At 34.0% G+C, this 17,764-nt stretch overlaps 3 protein-coding genes across 3 annotated transcripts; 1 reads left to right on the forward strand and 2 right to left on the reverse strand.

Moving 5' to 3' along the window:
• Window positions 1-4,827: 4,827 nt before the first annotated feature.
• Window positions 4,828-5,169, forward strand: LOC137728614 (uncharacterized). Its single transcript, XM_068467346.1, has one exon. It carries the CDS (start codon window positions 4,828-4,830, stop codon window positions 5,167-5,169), a length of 342 nt encoding a protein of 113 aa, XP_068323447.1.
• Window positions 5,170-5,535: 366 nt separating this feature from the next.
• On the reverse strand, window positions 5,536-6,110 carry LOC137728615 (uncharacterized). The gene is made up of 2 exons (XM_068467347.1): window positions 6,107-6,110; window positions 5,536-5,903 (listed from the first exon to the last, which is right to left on the reverse strand). Exons 1-2 carry the CDS (start codon window positions 6,108-6,110, stop codon window positions 5,536-5,538), a joined length of 372 nt encoding a protein of 123 aa, XP_068323448.1.
• A 1,298-nt stretch (window positions 6,111-7,408) lies between these two features.
• Window positions 7,409-14,936, reverse strand: LOC137729558 (protein DETOXIFICATION 40-like). Its single transcript, XM_068468533.1, has 7 exons — window positions 14,498-14,936; window positions 13,646-14,277; window positions 10,293-10,349; window positions 9,889-10,127; window positions 8,388-8,506; window positions 8,132-8,218; window positions 7,409-7,787 (listed from the first exon to the last, which is right to left on the reverse strand). Exons 1-7 carry the CDS (start codon window positions 14,822-14,824, stop codon window positions 7,722-7,724), a joined length of 1,527 nt encoding a protein of 508 aa, XP_068324634.1. The 5' UTR covers window positions 14,825-14,936; the 3' UTR covers window positions 7,409-7,721.
• Window positions 14,937-17,764: the final 2,828 nt, after the last annotated feature.

Here is a 17,764-nt window from a genome sequence, read left to right on the forward strand (position 1 = left end):
TGTTTCTATTTTGCTTTTTTATTTTCTTTTAAATTTCACGTGTGTTTTTTTTTTTTTTTCATCAAACTTTTAAATTTTAAGTTGGTTATTTTCAAAATGGAGGACAAAGTTTTAATTCCATATCATATTTTAGATTATTGATTTTCTATCAATTTGTGTATTTTGGTCTGATTAATTGTGGAATATTTTATGAAAGGGAACTACATTTGCAATACATTGGCAAAATAAACTCATTAATTTAATGAATAATTTGAAATTCAGAAAGATAAAAGATGTAAATTAGTACAACTTCAAAATATTAAAATGCAATGTTAGAAAATTAAAACTTCATAATTCATTTTGAGAATCGCCACAAAAATTAAAATTGTACAAAATATAATTTAACTCTAAATTGTAAGTAATTTTGAAAGAAAAAAAAAAGGTTTTTATACTTACTTTTCGATGGAGATAGAAGAGTTCTAACTTTTTTTTATTAAAAAAAAAAAAAATAGAAGATAGATTAAATTAAACCAATTGCTAGTAAGTAGGTTTTTCCAATGAATGTTAAATTTTGTTATTTGTACCCACAACATTAATCCACCTTCTTTAATTCTACCAAATACTTTAATGATATCTATTCTTTCAACTATATCTCTCGTTTGAATCCACAATTCTTTCTAAATTAGAATGCACAATATTTCTTTTGGTGAATTCTCCACTATCGTATTGTTCACATCATTCACCTTCAGTTCCCTTCTCATCCCTAGTTCGCTTTGAGTCCACCTTAGCCTCGTCATTAGTACTTTGACGGCAGGCCGACCTAATGTTTTCTTTATAATCATGGTGACTTCGGAAGTTTCTAGGTCCATGTCTTCAGTGGTTCCGACTATGGCTTGTGAGTTATTTCACATATATTTGAATCGTCCAAGATTATATTTTAATTTCCTCCAACATCATAATAATTCCAAATTATTGAAAATTGACAGATGTATAACTAAATTCTACAATTATGAAAAATAGTAATTACTATCTAAAATGGTATAATTTTCTTGTGTATAATTGTGTAGTTGGCTATCACGCCAATTGAAGTGAAACTCCAGCTAAAGCTAGAAGAAACAAAAATTGTGCCCACAAGGTTACACACTTCCGACGTGAAAAATAAGGAGGAGCGTTTTAGTAAACCTTGTCAATCGGCATCTCTCGGATCCAGATAGTCTGTGCCTTCCCTTCCCTTGAGGAGCTGGGACTGCAACTGGCCACCAACTCACCAAGGCATGGGAGGGCGTTGCCCTTGTGAGGAGTTGTGCTTTTACTTGAAACAAAGTTAGACCTTTAAAATCTTATTAAAACACGATTAATTTAAAAATCATTTGATAACTTTTTCATTTTCAGTTTTTTATTTATTTTTTAATTAAAAAATAAAACCTTGTTTGATAACTATCTTCAGTTTTCAAAAAAGTGCCAAATTTTGAAAACTCAAGGATGCTTTTCAGTTTTTTGTTTTTAGTTTTCATTAAAAAAAAAAAAAAAAAACTAAAAGCAGAATGGTTATCAAATGGGCCATTGGAGAAGAAGGTATCGACGAATTGTAGGTTAGATAAGTTGTTATGATATTGTATATGTCTCTTTGCACCTAATTTTGAATTCTCTTTCTTGGTTATTGAGTAGCCTAGAATATTACATTGTAAAAAATACATGAAAGTACCCAATTTTATTAATTATTTGGCCATTAGCAAAGAATGATCACTTTTTACATTTGGTTGTAGAATTGATTATTTTTTTAGTAACAATGAAATATTAATCATGCAACGTCCACATAACGATGACATAAAGACATTTGATCGTTTATACAACCAAATGTTAAAAAAATGACCATTCTTGCAAATTCTTCTTAATTCTTTTCCAACACAAATTTAAACAATGACTATAATATGTTATTTAAACAAAAAAAAAAAAAATTGTTGCAATAGCATTGTTTTACAATTGCAGCCAAATTTTTTTAAGAAAATAATTATAAATTTTTATATGAAATAATTGAATTCTTAGGTCACACGAAACTGATGATATTGATATATTTGACCTATTGTTTGGTGTTATCCATTTAAAGAATGAGAAGATGAATTGGGGAGGAGTGACATATGAAACTGAACCAAATAATTTGAACATGAATATTACGTTAAATGTCTGTGTGATGTCAATCACCAAATGCAAGCATGGTCTGATAATATACTCTCAATTAATCGACGAAAACGTCATTGACTTCTTGTCACATATGAATATATTTATAGCTTCGATTTTAAATATAAAAAAATAGATCAGTTAGTGGTTTTATCATGGCACAGTTTATTATTCTGAAGTCCGAGAAGACGCATATAGGCATATGTATATATTTATAGCTTCGATTTTTTTAATAAGATGATACTTTAAGTTATTTCAATTTACAAAGAGAGATTCGAACTTAAAAGTAAGATGCCCCTAGATATACTTTTTTTTATGCATAGCTATTTTACTTTATTGAGTGTGGAGATTTAATCTAAATTGCATAATAATCCGTCGTAATAATTAGATATCAAACGTATTATTTCATAAATCAAGTCAAAACTTCTTGGGCCTATAAATATACCACTAAATCGAAATACTACAAATCATCGACTTTAAAAATCATAAAACTAGCACTCTTGCATTTGTCAGGCAGAAGCCGGTGGAGGGTTGACTTGAATGGAATGCCACTGCGAAACCAACTTGAAAGCCAACATGTTTATCCCTCTTGGCCCTTCTCACTCTGCTTTGACTCTCCAAAACATTTTTCTGCATATTATAATTGCAATTATTTTGTATTTTTCAAAGATCCTTGACGCCGGTGGAGGTTTTTGTCTGTTTTAAACATGGCAAGCTGCATGTTTCCCGCTTTCTTTCTTTGACTTGAGAGCTCTCACCTCCCTAAGGATCCCATGCCGGCCAGCCTGCATCACCCTTCCATTTCTTAATTTTGGCGGTGTACTTGCATGTCTGTCGAGCTGGTCTGCCATGAATAATTATACTGATGATTGAATTTTATATTCTGAACTAAGACAATAATAGTACTTTTAATTAGATACCGTTAAGAGACTGAACAAGAGACTTGTAACTTAATTGGACAAGAACATTATTGATAAGTAGCGATGACGACAAGGTCGGGTTAATGGGTTCAAATGACTTGAATCAATATGTTTTTTGTTCCCCTAATCTTCATCTAAATAAAATAATAATTGTAAACTTTTGATTAATTAGATATTACTTTTAACCATACTAGAGACTTGTACATTAATTAATTAAGAACAGTTATCACGAGTTGACAACAATACATGATTAATGGGTTCCAATAACTTGAATAAATATATTTTTTTTTCTTTCTCTAGTCTTCATCTTAATATCCAATTTTGACTTCCCTATTTAATATTGATCTTATAGATATTTGATGAAAATGCCTCTTCGACATTTCAAAAGCACAAAACAAAACTAAAGTTATGACTTATGAGAGAGCTTTTTAAAAAATCGCAACGGGGCCCCATTGTATAAGAGTTAATGACTCCGTTATTGTTCATGAAATAAATGTTAAGAGAATTTTCTAAAAAATACTCTCAGCCATCTGAAAAAATCAACTTTAACCTAATATTTCATGTATCCTCCCCATTCATGTACCTATTGAAAAGCTCCTTGATCTTGGTTCAAAGTGTAAACTACACAATTTTCAATAAATTATATACCTAATTAATTAAGTAAAAGGAAAATTAATGAAAATGACTTGAAAACTTTAAGTTTTAACGATAAAGATAAAATAAAAGGTAAAATAAATAGTACTAGAATTAAATTTTTAGTGTAAAAGTGTGGTTTTTCGTTAAAATGAACAGTACCGCAGACTTTTCGTTAAATCTTCCTTAAGTAAATGCATGAACTAATTCTTAATTTATGAAAAGGTAATGCTAATAAGACTAAATTTACAAACTAAATTATGTGTTGTCAATATAAATGAACACATTTATCAATTCTTAAATAATAAACTAATCATCAAATTTCATATCCTTTAATTTTTAGAATTTATAATTCAAAGCTTTATCCTTTTTGAAATGAGATTCCCCAAGTTTCCATAAGCATTGCTCTGATTTTCTTGATCATCCAATTAATTGAACCCACATGGTTTCACAGTGACAGGACTCCTTTTTCTAATTTTTAATTAACTCACATCCATTGGCATCTGATCCAAAACCAAGGGCCCAGATCCTTGGATTCCCCATTGATCTTGGATTTACATTACACTTGAATATTAAATCATAGTGGCACGCTCGCATGTAGTGTAATTCCTTAACATTTTCCCTTTTTAAATCATATGATCATAAATAAACAAAAAAGTTTAGTTTAACTGGTTTTACTAATATAGGTCTTACTCTTCCGAATATGTTTATACGGTATTGAAAGGTTAGTTTGGCGCGGACCTGGTTGTTCGCAAGGTTTCTTGCTTTACCTCATTTCTTTTTAAACAAAAAAAAAAAAAAAAAAAAAAAAAAAAACTGGTTTTTTAATTAATTCACACAAATGAGATGATGAAGAAAGGCCAGCTCAGTGCCTGCAATTTTTCTCTGCATTATTTTTGCACCGAACATTAGTAGTGCACATGCATTGCTTCATCAGCAAACCAACTCTTCAATGCTCTCTCTATAAATTAAAACGTCACTTAATTATAACCCATCTGAGCTCACATAAGCATAACTGATATTACAACACCTCTCTCTTGCTCTCGCTCTCTCTCACTCCCTCTCTCTCATCTCTCAATCAGAGTGAGTGAGCGGATATTTTTTTCCTTCGAAGAAAATGGCTGTGATGATGAGAAAGTCTTACGGCGGCTACTCGAAGTTGGACAGGGAAGATCCCGAAGATGTAAATCATCGACGGGCGCAGTTCCTGATCTACAAAGTGTTGCAGCAAGCAGAAACACGGCGAAGGCCTTCGAATTTGAGGATTCGAATACGTAAACTGAAGGTGAAGATTGGGAGGAGATTAAAGAAGTTGAGGAAGAGCATGCTTCTAGGTATATCTGCCGCCAGGGTTTGTGTTTATAAGCGAGTTTTTAATCAACTAAAAACTTGCATGACCTTGTTTGGCCGCGGAGATCAGGGAACTGTCAATGCAACTCTTCCAGTTTTGCTTACCTGATTTAAATAGTTTTAATCATATCTCTTTACTTTCTTCTCATCCATCTATTTTCATATAAATACCAAATTTCGATGGGCTTTTGAATTTTGTTCCCATATATGATATAAAACCATAGAGTTTACTTATTTTCTTATATAGAACAACTTGAGAATGTCATATGAGACGTATCTCAGTTTGGTTTGATTTAAAGCGATCTCATGGGTTAATTTCATTCAATCATCTGTGTTCGAGCGATCACCAAAAAACGTACATTAAACGGGCATGTAAATTTTTTTTTTGAAAGAAGCGGCACGTTCTAATTAACAAAAGTCAAACGGCAAAGTTAGAAATGAGGAAGACTCTCCTCCAGAATCAGGCCTGATATAACTAGAGGAGGATCCCCAATCCAACACAACTCTCATCAACCTGAAGAGCAATCCTGTCAAGACAATGGGCCACTCCATTAGCTTGGCGGTAAACGTGGGAAGGTGTGACTCCAGTGATCAATCTAAGCAAGGCCTTAGCATCTTCTACAGTTGGACCAACCATTCTCGAATTGCTAGAAGGCTCCAGCAACGGCGAAGTGATCTGGAGAGAATCATTCTCAAAGATAAAATTTTGGAAACCGCTTTCCGCCGTCCAAGCTAACCCCGCATGAACCGCCATAGCTTCAGCCTGCAAAGGGGAGAAAACATTGGCCAACTTTCTGACGAACGAAGCCAAGAAAACACCCTCTGAGTCTCTGACTACTAATCCTGCACCCCAAATGTAATAAAGTTTAAAACAGCGACATCTTTAAAATTTTACCTATACAAAATGATCGAGTTATACTAATCAGCAATACAATTCAGGAGGTCCTTTATCCTTCGTTTTGTACGTTTCGAAATGACATGCAAAGCACAAAGTAATTAGTCAAGCACCAAATTAAGCCATATATAACTTATTAATGTCCACTCACCCATCGACAAGAAAGATATTCATAGTTTGTGCAAAGAAGTCAACTTCCCCTCTAGACACTCCTCGCATTTACACATTATACATCCAATTCCAAGTTCCCATGATGCCTTGCAGTAGTAGTACTGCTGTCCTAATTAACTGTCCATTATTTCATATAATTTTGGAGAAGTGGCCACTAAATCCAATTAGCCAAATTAATTAGTGTCAGGAAAAATGTCCACAAATAAGTCAACTACGGGTTTCTAAAATTACAAGTTGGATTGTCCAGGTAGGTTCGGTATTTTCGCTTCAAATCACTGTGTTTCATGTTCAAAACACTTCTCTTTCTTTATTGTAATTTAGTGTATAATATCGTTTGTAATAAGAAAAAAATGTATATGTTTGGGTCTTTAATTATTTACCAATTACACGAATCCTACCCCTGGCCGGCGGCCCTGTTATAATTAACATGACATATAGATTTGGTAGGTATACAATTCTTAATGAAACTTGTGTTGCCTGAGGTGCTCCAGAAAATGCCAGGAGACCATGTTTTTAGATTATATTTTTAAAGATTACATGATGTGATGGTTGATGGTTAAATTATTCCTTTAATGAAATAAAGGAGTCCAACTATCAAAATATGGTTTAAGTAGATGGTCTCTTTCAGCATCATGTATCAGCCGAGATGCTCCTAATTTTGTTCAGACCCGTGAGAATCCCAAGTCTCTGCATTTAGACAAACATTAACGAGATTAATCCAATGGATATCAAATACTACACGTACGTTTAGATTGAATTACTGTTCACACACTATACCACTAAACCCTCAATCTCTTTTACCTCGCCACCCCCCAAAAAAAAAAAAAAAAAATTTGAAGATGTGCCAAGGGTTCGCTATTCTGTTAGGGAAAGGGGACTCTAGCGGATGGGTGATACCTGGAGTAACTATTTATAATACTATGCAATTTGTGTGGGGACATACTGAACGCAACCACTCCCTTGGTTGGGGGATGCGCCAGCCTGCCTTTCGTCGATACATAATTGAGTAGGACGATCACAAACTAACGAAAAACTTCTCATGGCGGTGTGGTGTGGTTTTTGTGCAATATGCTATCTGTTTGTCTTTTATCTGTATTCGATGTGCGAATGGGTCAAGCCCTAATTTCTTAGTGACTGACATTAATGAATCTCAAAAGTTACGTATTCTTCTGAACAAGACACCCATTTTCTTCTCCTCTATTTGTATCTGTTCATGAAGATTACCATTTCTGTAACTCTATATCTTTCTCTAAGAAAAGGGAAAATTGAATATGATCAGAAGTTGAAAAGCATGCATTAAAACAATTTGAATCCGTCCTTATTACAATGACATTGGGTGTGCCGAGCCAGCAATTATGACTTGTTGAAAACTCGTGACCTTATGGTATGTTGAAAGAACCTAGCTTGACTGTTGAAAAATCAGCAGCTAGCGAATCACGGATAAACATGTGTCCAAATTATGATTAAAAAAATCAATTATTTGAACATGTGTTAACCTATAATTCGCTAGCAACAAAAGCTGCTACTGATTTTTTTCAGCATCCAAGCTTTCTCCATGTTGAAAACTCGTGGCCTGTTGAAAACTTGTGACGCCATCAACTTTTTAGTAGAGGCTGCTTCTTGTCATCCCATTTCTCCACGCGACTTTTGGCTTTGTCCACCTGAATAACTCAGTGCCCCAAAAGTACATCTTAATTAAGATTTGTAAATGAACTATTGAGGAGGCTATCTTAGGGGCTTATCAAATAATCTGCACAAATATATTATAAAAAAATTTCTCTGAGCTCATTTGTTAGTATACAGCACACCAATCATGGGTTTTTACATATCAATATTTTGCGTCTCATTCATAATTTGAAAATGTACAAGTATAATAATTTTACATCGTAGTCACAATTCTAATGTAAGTTTTTAGTACTAACACAGAACAGAAATGTTATATTTAATATTTAATCTTCAAGCTGCCTATACAGAATGAAATGAGCATAGTGATTACTGAAATTACCTCTTTCTCCCAGTCAGTACGAAATGTTACCCACAGTAAAATTAAGGTCTGCATTAGAGTTCCTCCTATCATCCCCGACCATATTCCCTGTATAATACATATGTGTGTCGAAATCTAATTAATTCCTTTTTCATTTTTTGAGAAGATGTTCACTTGCCCCTGTTTCCTTGTCGAGCAAGATTATCTTTTGCTTCATTTAGCTTCTTATTTTGTAAAATATTATATATTCCGCAATAATTGAGTTGGTAAACTGTACCTCAGCACCAAGGTCGAACACAAATCCAAGAACACAGCCGCATGGAATTCCAACTACGTAATAACATCCCACATTCACATATGCCACAAATGCTTGCCACCCACACCCAACCGCCACCCCTACAATGATCACCATATATATTATATCCTTAATTATGTAAATACAAGTTCAATTATCATGAAAAATGATTTAAATACAGGTTTAATGATTACATACAAACAAGAACTAGTGTTAAATAATAATCACACAACATATTTTCAAACGCCCCGTGGTTGCTCCTTGTGTTTATTTCGGTTTTGAATAGTTTCTGACTCATCATGAGTGCTATAAAAACGGTCTCTCATTTCACATTCAAGATAAGTGACTTTCCATTAAGAATATCCAGCAACACCCTACTTGGACTTTTAAGTATTCCAAGCTATAAGAATCATTAAAAGCAAAGTTTAACCTACTCTCAATGCCAGACAACACTGTTATCAACACAAGACATGGGTAGTAGAATATATCTCATTTGTGCTACTTCGAGTTGTCATAATTTAGTTGTTCCTTTTGAACTTAGATCTTGAGATCTCCAGTTAATTGGTTGGGTTTCCACTATGATTACTCTAATCACAAACTTTTATGATTTTATCTCATTCTCCTTGATGATACAACATATGTAATCTCTAGTTGAACCTTTACAATTGGTACCATTAGGTTGACTATTTACAATCTAGAGCCATTACAAACTTCATATCCATGCATGAAAATTGATTTCACCGAGAGCAGTTTATCTCTAACATAAAGACCTCCAAACATATATTGAGACTTAATAAGTAATTTGCCTATATGTTTGGATAAACTCCCCCACATTTAAAGTATTTTTCAAAGTTCTATAACCTTTCAATACCTTAAACTAACTCACTCTAAGAGATATTTGAAACCCGTCTTGTAAACTAATTCACAACATTATCTTTTTCTAAAAGCAATTTTTTTTCTTCTTTTGAAGTGATCATTTCTCAAAGATAACTAATCTACTCCCACAATTCCCTCATTGTGATTGCTTTTAAGCCTAATGACTAGTCCTTTCTATGAGAAGCACTTCTAGCACCTGTTGCCTTTAGACTCTATACTTACCCAGATTTCTTAGTTAGGACACTAAAGACAACCACAACTTTCTTTGTAACATATATGTGCACTATTAGTATGATTATTTTGTAGTGCGATAGCAATGACAACACGGTGGAATATCTCACATTACATACTATTGTAATATCATATGTGTTCAGTAGGACTTGCCTACTTATAGAAATAGAGATGCCTTTTTTTGAACGCATGTGTTTATTTTTATGAAGTTTTAAAATTGCAACTCTTCATTTGGGGAGACATTTTTCCACCCAAAGACATTGCTTCGAATTTTTATTCAACTATTAATTTTAATATAATAACAAATATTAAATTTCCAACAATATGTGTGTGTGTGTGTGTGTGTGTGTGTGTGTGTGTGTGTGATAGCACTTACCGGATAGGACTGGTTGAATCCCATTGAGGATTAGAGTGACGGCCAAATATGGAGTGAGGTGCGAGACTGCCTTGGCCACAGTTTCACCGCTGGTGAAGGCATAACTGATTACGTCGCGGAGGGAGAGCACAACCACAGCTTCCAGAACAGCAAAAGCTAAGGACACCGAGGTTACTACTATAACCGAGAATGCTGCTGACTTTGGATTCCCAGAACCTAGCTCATTGCTCACCCTCACACTGCATACGTGCATGCATGTATTTTATTGATTAATTCCCCATCAATTAATTTGTAATTATAGATCTACTTATCCATCAATTAAAATTTTTAATTAATTATGGCTTAACACAATAGCTAGATTAATTAATCCAACCAATATTTTACAAAACAATATATGTACGTACCTTGCAGCTGCATTGAACCCGACTGAAACCATGAACAACACTCCATTTAACGACATGCTGCACAAGGGGAAACCATGCACCGTTAAGTAAAACCATGGACAAGCTAATCATGCATTTATACCTATCCCAAGAAATGGGGTTCGCTTTCATTCTTTTGCCACAATCTGAACTGTTTATTCTTGAAAAGCATTGAGCATATATGTTTCTAGGCGTGATATAAAGTTTTGGTAATGACTAATCTCAAATGAGAGAAGAACTTTCATTCTTTTGCAACAATACAAACTATTTATTTTTAAATCTCCAATAATAGATCATTCATTCTTACAAAGGAATTTAATCCAAAGTCTTTTACCAATGTGATTGTCACAATGTAACTTGAATATTTTGTATTTAGAACACTATGTTTATCAATTTATAAAGTGAAACTTTAAAAATAAACCGATTGAAAATAAACGGTTTGAAATCGATAAAATTTAACGAGGTAAGGGGACGTGTATACTATATGACATATGTACGAATTTGATTTGGCCACGCGGTTTTCTTATTACATGTACTATATAATGGACGATAACAAAATAATTTGTCTGCTTGTATGCATCATGAAACTATAGCTGCAGATTTATATATAGGAAAATTAATGAAAATAACTTGAAAATTTTGAGTTTTAACGATAATGACAAAATAAAGGATAAAGTGAATAGTACCATGATTGACTTTTTAGTGTAAAAATATGATTTTTCATTAAAGTAAACAGTACCGAAAACTTTTCGTTAACGTTCTCAATAATTGTCTATCAGCTATCTTGTTTAAATCAGTAAACTATAGCTGCACATTTACGGTAAAAGGCTTTTACTCTTTCTTTTGTACAAATTAAGTAATAAGTTTATAATGTGCAGCATTATGTGGACACAAGAACTTCATACATCACTTCAAAATGGAGTTAGGCAAGGAAGTAATATATATCCAACAGTCAAGGTTAGTCGGAAATGAAAAGTAACAAAGGAAGTTTAGGATCAACTGTTTCTTTTTAGTTTATGCATAGTAAAAATATTGCCGTTGATCCTAATTAGGGTTCATGTAGACATTGTATTATATGATCGGCAAGTAATTAAATATACTCCCCTTGTGGGATGAAATGGAATAGTTGCATGTAATGGGGTCTCAGCTCATAGCATATATTTCTTAGACATTTTTCTTACGCGTGATATGTATATTCCTATTTTATATCGCTCGTCACATCATGCTTTAATAAAATGAGAAAAAAAACAATAACCACACAACATGTAAGTTCTTCTTTCATTAATATTAGGATACGATGGGCGGAAGATGTCTCTATGTCGTTTGGAGCTGCATATGGCAGTTTCGAAAAGGGTTGAGCCGTATATGTTTGATTGATGTTTCTATTTGATAAAAATTTGGCAGTGACTCATGACATGTGTCCTTTTGTGTTAGGGAGAAGGTATATATTCCTTCACTTGTGGACTCGCTCTCCTCAGGGTGGCAAACCCAATTATGCTTGTCCACTTTCTTTTATTTTTTATATTCCTTTAGTCAAACCCAATTTTGACTCGTCCACTTACTTTTATTTGAATAAATTATACAAAACTTACTTTAATTAACGAATCAAAATTTTATAACTTATATTTTAAATATTGTAATGTTATATTTTAATTTATGAATTCGTTGCAATTCCATATTTTAATCAAAATTTTTGTCAATTTAACTGTTAAATGATGACATAACAGAAGCAGAGCCCACTCATTCTCCAACTGAAATATTAAATTAATTAAGTATTAATAAATTTTTATTTTTTATTTAACAATTAAAATTAATTAAAAAAAACTCTCTCCTCTCACTTGTCTCCCTCACTCACTCTCTGCTCTCATTTGTAGAGAAGCAATGGCAGCCATGGCTGCCGTGGGCATAGATCGAACCGGAAAAACGGTTCGCCTCGAACTGAAGATATGAAGAGATGGGTCAAATGGTTCACAGTTGTGGGAATCTCGCCGGATAAGTTGAATCCCTGCACCCGAATACCAAATACGGAATTCCGGTTCGTGGCGGCGGCGTAGGAGAGCGTCGGCTTAGGAGAGCGTGGCATGGCAAAGCTTGTTGGAGTCGCAGGAAGCGGGTATGGTGAGGTCTCGGGTCCAGTTCGTGCAGGTGGATGAGGAGCATGGAACGGGGGAGTAGGAGGTGGACCGGGTCGGATCGAATGTGTTATAGTTCCGGGTTTTGTTGCAGGTGAAGACAGGAGAGCTCGCTTCCGGTGTCGATAACCATCGAATTCCCACTGGGACGGTGACTATGCGGGTGACATTGTGGTGGAAAGGAAGCTTGTTCGGGGACTTTTGGGAGGGACCCAGATGTAATTTGTTGGGTTTTGAAGGGTACAATGAGTGATGAAGTTTGGAGTTCGGATTTAGTGAAGCAAATGAGGAGAGTGGCAGAGAAGAATAAGAGAAAAGATTGGAAATTTAGAGAGAGGTTTTGGATGGAGTTGCAGAATGTGCAGGGTTTCATGGTGGAATTAATATGGTTGATGGGGGTAGAACTGGAATAGTATAAGGGAGGCAGATTGTGGAAGATGGTGTTTTGGGTGGAAGGAGTGGGAGTGAAGGGTGTCTATGGCCACGGCAGCCATGGCTGCCATTGTTTCTCTACAAGTGAGAGCAGAGAGTGAGTGAGGGAGACATGTGAGAGGTGCGAGTGAGCGAGAAAGAGAGTTTTTTTTTTTTTTTTTAATTATTAATTTTAATTGTTAAATAAAAAATCAATAAATTCTTAATAATTAATTTAATATTTCAGTTGGAGAAGGAGGGGCCTTGCTCTTGCAACGTCATCATTTAACAGTTAAATTTGAAAGAAAATTTAACGAATGTATGACATTGCAATGTTTAAAACATGAATTATGAAATTGTAGTTTAATCCATAATTAAAGTAATTTTATATAATTTAAGCTTCTTATTTGCACTAGGTAGCGTGAAACCTAAGCTAAGACACAATGCAAAATCAATTTGACATTGAACTCACAATTTATAAGAATTAAATTTAATATTTTTCTACTTAACTGAAAAAATAGCAATAAACTATAATACTTGCTAACTTACAGCCCGCCATCTGGAGATCAACTTCTTAGATCAAATTTTGTAAATCATATAGCATAGTTTGTTAATAATTGTATTATTACTTAAATGCTGATTTACATATTTATTTTTTTATTAATGACACATCATATAATTTACAAATTTAATTTGAAAAATTAATTTATCTAGCTTTACACTAAATTAAAATGGATAACATTAGATATTAATTAATTGATGAAAGACAGAGTGGTGTTAATTAGCTCTTACCATACGGCCAAAGAAGTTAGGGCAAGCTCAGGATTTTTTAGCAACCCAGCAATCAAAACTAGCACCTGAGTGTACCAAACCTCCAAGCACAACATCACCGCCGATGCAGCCGATAGCTTGAAAAAATCCCACAACCCAGAAAAGGCTTGCACACTGAAACCCTGCCAAGTCAGCTTACACTGACTGCTCACCAAGATGTAAACAATCTGGGCTCCAACTATTATCCACCACGACAAGCTCAAAACAAGAGAAACACCTAGCAACCCTAAACCCAGCTTGTACACAGCAACCCAGCTCATCAATAAATGCACCCCAAAAGTAGCTGCTGATATGTAAGCACTTGGGGCCACAATTCGTTGTGCTTGGAGAAACTTTTGAATGGGAAAGTTTATGGCGTAGGCAAATATTTGAGGGATGAGACCGTAGACAAAGACGGCGGCGGCTGAGGCCACGGCGGTTGGTTCGCCGAGTAAAAGCAACAAGGGTTTTGCGAGGAGAAAGACTGCCAGAAGTGGGAGGCCAGTGAGGGAGAGGACTATGATTGCTCTTTGAAGGTATATGCTTAACATGTCATACTTTTGGGCACCGTAGGCTTGCCCACATAGAGTCTCCACTGCACTTCCCATGCCTAGCTGCAAGAAACAAGAACCAAACCAAAAAAATCATTAAAGAGATAAGAATGACCACACACGATCGCATGTTATGTTGTCATACTCTCATTCTAAAATATTTTTGCATGTGATCACTCGAGCAGATTGAAAACGTTCATCATCTGAATTCTAATCTTAATAATTGACATTCTAATATATAACACAAACCGTAGGGCACATAAAGTTATATTGATAATTGTACCATGAGGCCATAGGCCAAGAGTTGGATGCCGCTGTTGCCGAGAATGGCGGCGGCCAGCTCAAGATTGCCGAGGTGGCCGGCGAAGACACGAGTGGAAAGTGACATGGAGTTGTTAATGACATAAACCAAGACGGCGGGGGCAGCAAGGCGAAAGAGGAGCTTGAGTTCGATCCATGTGGCCATGCGGAGTCGCTTGAATGGGGGCAATTGAGTGTCGGACAGCACCTTCTCGAGTAGAGAGTCCACACCGTCTCCATTGCTGGAGGGTTCTGCTGCCGGTTCCGGTTCGGAGTCTAAGATGGGTTGGTGGAGTTGGTCTTGAGACATTTCTGGACGAAAAACGTGGTGGTATATGTGGGTAGCAGTGTGCCACGGGGAAGTATATGTTCTGAGGCTGCATTAATAATCCACGTTAGAGAACGAATTCATTTTCTCACACTTTTTCCGTGGACACCAGTGTTTAGGCTTCAATTAATACAGTGCGTCGACAAGTACTATGATTTATTAGTATTTTTTTTTTATTTTGTAAACAAATTACGATATAATTAGGGTTTTAGTTTTTCCAATTCGACGAAAAAAAAGAGCGTAATTGATTAGGTTTTTTAGGTCAAAGGAAGACGTCATAATCAACTGTGCAGATTTCTTTTTTCATTATTGGAAGAGAAAATTCGCTAAATATGAATCTCATCTCTTCTATTAACAAAAAGTTAAAAAAAAAAATGTTATTGGTATTCTAAAAATTTTATTCTACATTTCTCACACGTGTATTTTTTAAATATAAAAAATTTGAAATATAAAATGAGATTTTTAAAGTACCAATAACAATTACTTAAAAATACGGTGTAAATACAAAATAGAAATTTACAAAGCAAATGCGGAGAGGACGTTGGCTATGAAAGATTTAAAGTTAATATGTCGGAGCGGACAAATTTCTTAAAGGTCATGGTCCTCGAACCGACACGATGATAGCATCGGAGAAAGTAGGTGTACAGTGTACTTCACTTACTATGTGAACGGGTGAAAGAAGAATCACCCATGAAGGGCGATCACTGTAAGGCCCCAGCTCCGTCATTCTCTCAATAAAATTCGATTTCTATCAAAATTATTGATATAATAATCACTTTTGAACTAAATTTGTTAACAAATTATGCTATAAAGGGTTAAATTTTTTTTTTTCCCACATTAACAGTCTTTTGATTAAATTATTAACACGAGAACCGTTTATCTATTAGGCCTTTATAATAAATGCATGATCATATCTCTATGCATGCATGGCGTAACTACATATTTGTGATCATATCTATTAGGCCTATTTAATTTGTAGTTTTTAAATTTAAATAATAAATTATGTTTGACCTTCGGTTATAGATGGTAAAAAATATAACCTTACACTTTTCATTAAAATATTAATTTCTTGGAATATCAAAGGGCTAAAACGAGCTCTCTGACCCTTCTTCAGTTGGAGATGGTCTAACAGTCTGTATAGAAGTACCTCTGATCATCCCACTCCATATTTCCTGAAAAAAGAAATATATAAACTGTAACTAAAAACAAATACAAGAGGAGAAATGGTAAAGAAAAAACGACATTAAAAGTTGAAACAAACATGTGTACCTGAGCTCTAAAGGCAAACCCATGTTAAAGTTTCAAAGGGATGGGTAGCTATGCAACATTAATAGTATTGGTACTATCTCCCACTAAATTATTTGTGCAATCATTAAGTATGTAGCTTTTATATAAAAGGCAACGATCCAATTAAAAGTGAAATAATTTAATATAAGTTATTATTTATTTTGTAAGATAACTAACGTGGTATATTTTAATTTTTTATACAAAAATATTGACATAATTAAAAGTAAAACTATTTAATATAAGTTATAAATTATTTTATGAAATGACCGATGTGAGGTACTTTGCTTTATTCAACCCCGGAAAGCCAGTGATGTAGTTGGCATCCCGCGTTAACTATGCCAAAAATGCTTTGCCGTCGATGATCCACACCGAACACTCACTCCTTTATTTGCATCCAAAAATGAATTAAAAATCAAATGAAAATTAATGAAAATGGTTTGAAAACTTTGAGTTTTAACAATAAGAACAAAATAAAGGGTAAAATGAATAGTACCAAGATTGATTTTTTAGTATAAAAATATGATTTTTCGTTAAAGTGAATAGAATAGTATGGGAAACCCTTTCGTTAAAGTTCATTTAAATCAAATCCAAGGAAAAGGCGTATATCCGCTGCAACCGAAAATAATAAGAGAAAAAATTAAATTAATTTGGACCACGTACGATTTTGATGTTCTAACTACTAGCCCAACATGTGATGCTGAGTAATAGGAGAAGATCGATACCATCTAATTAAGTAATTAAGCAGCCACAGGACAAGATTTTGCATCATCAAGTACCACCTTCTTTCATAGGGACAAATAGATAAGAATTAGAGAATTTTAACGAAATGCTCTTCCGTACTATTTATTTTAACAAAAAAATTATATTTTTACACTCAAAAATCAATCATAGTACTAGTCACTTTACCCTTTATTTTGTCCTTATCGTTAAAATTCAAAGTTTTCAAATTTTTTTCATTAGTTTTCCTTAAGAATTAAAAGGAAGATTTCAAGCGAACAAAGTTCTCTATTTTGTGAGAATGAAGGAAAGGACGTATATTATACCCTTTTTTATTCTTTTTTAATTTGAAAAGAGAGTGACTTTTCAATCACAAAAAAAGAAAACATTTCCGTACGTAATAAGTCAATTATCGACCAAAAAAAGGATAAGAGGTGGATTGTCTACTCTCACATTTCCATACTCTTCCTATGTTCTTCTGTTTGTGTGGTTACGGTTAAGTTACGTCAACATTTTATATTTTTATTACTTTTTGTTTTATTATTTATATAAAAATTTAATATAAAATATTAACGTGACTTAACCGTGATCACACATCACATAAGAGTATAAGGAGAGTATGGAAATAGGAATGCGGACAATTCACCTCCAAAAAGATAAGTACTCAATTAATAAGTCTTGCTTTAGTGATAAACATAAGCTGACAGAATATTTATCAAGTGTTGTAGGGTAGATTCTCCCAATCAATCAAGTTAATCAAACATGCATACAAGGATCAGCTGCATATTACTGAAGTGAAAGACATGCATGTACGTAAGGAAAGTGACTTTCGTACTTTATTTTGTTGAGTTAGATAAGTTAAAAGAGTAATGTTAAAAAGATTAAATTCGTAGAAATATTTTTTTGTAAATTAAATGA

This window comes from Pyrus communis, chromosome 3, assembly GCF_963583255.1.
Source record: "Pyrus communis chromosome 3, drPyrComm1.1, whole genome shotgun sequence".
Lineage (NCBI taxonomy): Eukaryota > Viridiplantae > Streptophyta > Magnoliopsida > Rosales > Rosaceae > Pyrus > Pyrus communis.